General features: G+C 36.4%; 1 protein-coding gene across 1 annotated transcript in view; it reads right to left on the bottom strand.

Moving 5' to 3' along the window:
• Nucleotides 1–2,409: 2,409 nt before the first annotated feature.
• LOC109586410 (zinc finger protein 483-like) overlaps nucleotides 2,410–2,852 on the bottom strand; it is a 4,423-nt gene continuing 3,980 nt past the window's right edge. The window contains exon 2 of the mRNA XM_020002592.1: nucleotides 2,410–2,446. Coding sequence (XP_019858151.1) covers nucleotides 2,410–2,446 — 37 coding nt within the window. The remainder of the gene's footprint in view (nucleotides 2,447–2,852) is intronic.

Raw genomic sequence — 2,852 nt, 5'->3', positions numbered from 1 at the left:
ATGGTGAAAGGATCTGTAATGTTGAGCATGCCTCTTTTACACCACTAGTTTTTACAACTGCAGGAGGATTGGGTCCATCAGCCTCTACTTTCTATAAACATCTTTCATCCAGACTCTCTATCCGTTACTCCAAATCCTACTCTACCGTATTTAACTGGATTCGTTGCCGTGTTTCATTCTCTCTTCTTAGGAGCTCCATTATGTGTCTCAGAGGTGCACGCTCCTCTTACCATCATCCCTGTCACTCCTTCCATTCTCATGAGCAAGCTCTCTCAGATGAGAGGGTTTACTAAACTACATACATTGTACATACTACATGTATATACTATATCTTCTGTATATTATTTAAATTTTTATCTCATACACACATACAGTATAGTGCAAAAAAAAGGCTAAGTAGCTGCGCAGTAGAGGCTCTGGATATTACCGGCGAAGTACGGTCTTGATTCGTATTAATGCCGCTCCTCCTACCTCGAGTTTAGAGTACACGTAGAGTAGGTGCGGTCTACATGTACACAGTACAGTACAGCTGGCTTCAAGCGTACCACGTGAGTCAAAGCGCCTTGTGCTAGTACTGTACTCTACTCTACCATTGACTGCTCTTCTGCACGACGGTACTACTTACAGCCTGGTCAGGATTTCAAGATGAGCGTTAGGCAGCCAAGAAAGAAGATAACAGATGTTATAAAACGTAAGTGGTTTATTTTAGGCTGCCCGAGCAGTTACAACTCTGCTGTTTCCATTAGCTACGGTGTATTTGGTCTACTTTAAAGACGATAAAACAGTCTCCATTAGTGATGCTCGGGATATCGTTGAAGACTGTTCTGGGTTGGAAGTTGGCAGCCTATGTCATGTGAAGGTTAGGACGAAGATTTTCCAAGCTACGGTGGTCACATACAGTTAGTTAACAATGAGCTGATGCATAGTGAGGATTGCAAAATTGTTTCAGTTTTAATGCTATCCATTTATGTCACATGTATACCGTACAGAAAGAAATTTTGGAGGGACTAAATATTGGCGAATTGCTAAAATTTTGGTGATTGGTGAATTTGTATCCATGTGCCATTGAGCATGCGCATAATGGCTCAAAATGGCGAATTTTTATTTTGGCGAATGGCTATCAAAATGCCAAATTTGCCAAATTTAACTACCTCCAAAATTTCCTTCCATACGGTATATACTGATTATGTAGGCTCAATAGAAGAAGTGAGAAATGTTGAGGAGCAGTTTGTAAATAAGATCTACAATCCAGAATTTATTGTAGAAGCCGATGATGATGATGGTACTGAAAGGAGTGGTATTAGTAACAATAAAAATGACCAGGCACTAATGAACAATGTGAATAGTAGTGATCTCGAAAACAATACTGTAGTGATGAAGACAGCTACACATACTTGCTTAGCAATGAAAAGGAAATCTATTGATAAACGTGAGGCAAAATTAATGTACATGATATAGCTAGGAGAAAATGATAATTTTTATTATTGAGGATTCATGAAGGTATTGTAGTTGAGGTTTCTTTTAAGTTCAAAGTTTAACAATAGTTGCTTTAAATTTAGTAAAGTATACTGAATTATATCAAAAAAGTAATTATGGACTATACTGATTTATTGTTCTTATTTAGAACAAGGAAAGCAATCTAAGAAGAGTAGAAGTGCAAAACCAAAAGATAGTGTTAACAAGATAAAGAAGAAAGAGTTAAAAGGTTTGTTATTAATTTGATAGCAATTTGCATTACATAGGTTACACATATAGAGCAAAAATCTTCTGTTACAGTTGTCGCTGTATCCTCTAATTCACAAAGTGATTCCTCTACTGCTTCATTTGGGCTACCTTCTGAAACTAAAACTGCTGTATCCTCTGCAGCTTTATCAGATCCTAGACCTGTTACATGTGTCTCAAAATCAGCTGATGCTATCGCTACATCCAAACCACGCACTGTCTCAAATTTATCAGTGTCTTCAAGTAGTAGTAGTGGCCTTGAATCACCACCACCTCTACCTCAACCTATTGGCTCAAATGATCTAGGTGATTATCCCGAATAGTAATAATTATTGAAATTTTTGATGCCTGCCATTAATTTCTATTATACACTTACATGCATTTTGAAAGAGTATACCCTAATGTATACTTCAATATATTTGTCTGCATATTAGCTTTTAATATGTATAATATGCAATGTCTGCTTATTTGTATACATGTAGTATGTCATTTTATAGAAATAGTTCACTCTCTTATGGTTCGAGTTGACAAATTGGAAAAACAAAGCCACTTCTTGAATTCTCGGTGTAACTACATTATGTCTCATTTTTTTGGACCCATGGTTAGTAGTTAGTACTTGCTAAAAATACAAATCATGTACTATTTTGTAACAGACGCTCCTAGCTATCTGTTCACCAAACTTTATTCTTAATCAACACGAAACTCAACTGAGCTCAAAAACCAACTAACAAAAACTAACTAAACTCACAACTAACACACAACACACTTATATAGATCTTATAAATGTCCAGAAGGTTCTATAACATACAAGAATACTTTACATGATTGTTCTAGAATATACTTGAATAAACACATAATATATAATTACAATAGTACACAGAGAGTTCCGGATCCATTTAGAAACAACTTCTTACATTTCCTCCCTTCCCCTCTGGCACGAAGTGCTCTTCCTCTCCAATCTAGAAAGTGCATCTGCATTTGCATTTGCTAACCCTTTCCGATGTTGTATAGTGAAATTATATGGTTGCAGAATCAAACTCCATCTAGTCAATCTTGCATTCTTCTCTTTAAACTTGTGTAGCCATTGAAGAGCTCTATGATCTGTCTGAATAATAAAAGATCTCCCTATG

Source organism: Amphimedon queenslandica, unplaced genomic scaffold, assembly GCF_000090795.2.
Source record: "Amphimedon queenslandica unplaced genomic scaffold, v1.1 AMPQUscaffold_12879, whole genome shotgun sequence".
NCBI classification, from domain to species: domain Eukaryota; kingdom Metazoa; phylum Porifera; class Demospongiae; order Haplosclerida; family Niphatidae; genus Amphimedon; species Amphimedon queenslandica.
This window is presented reverse-complemented; position numbering and strand designations above follow the sequence as displayed.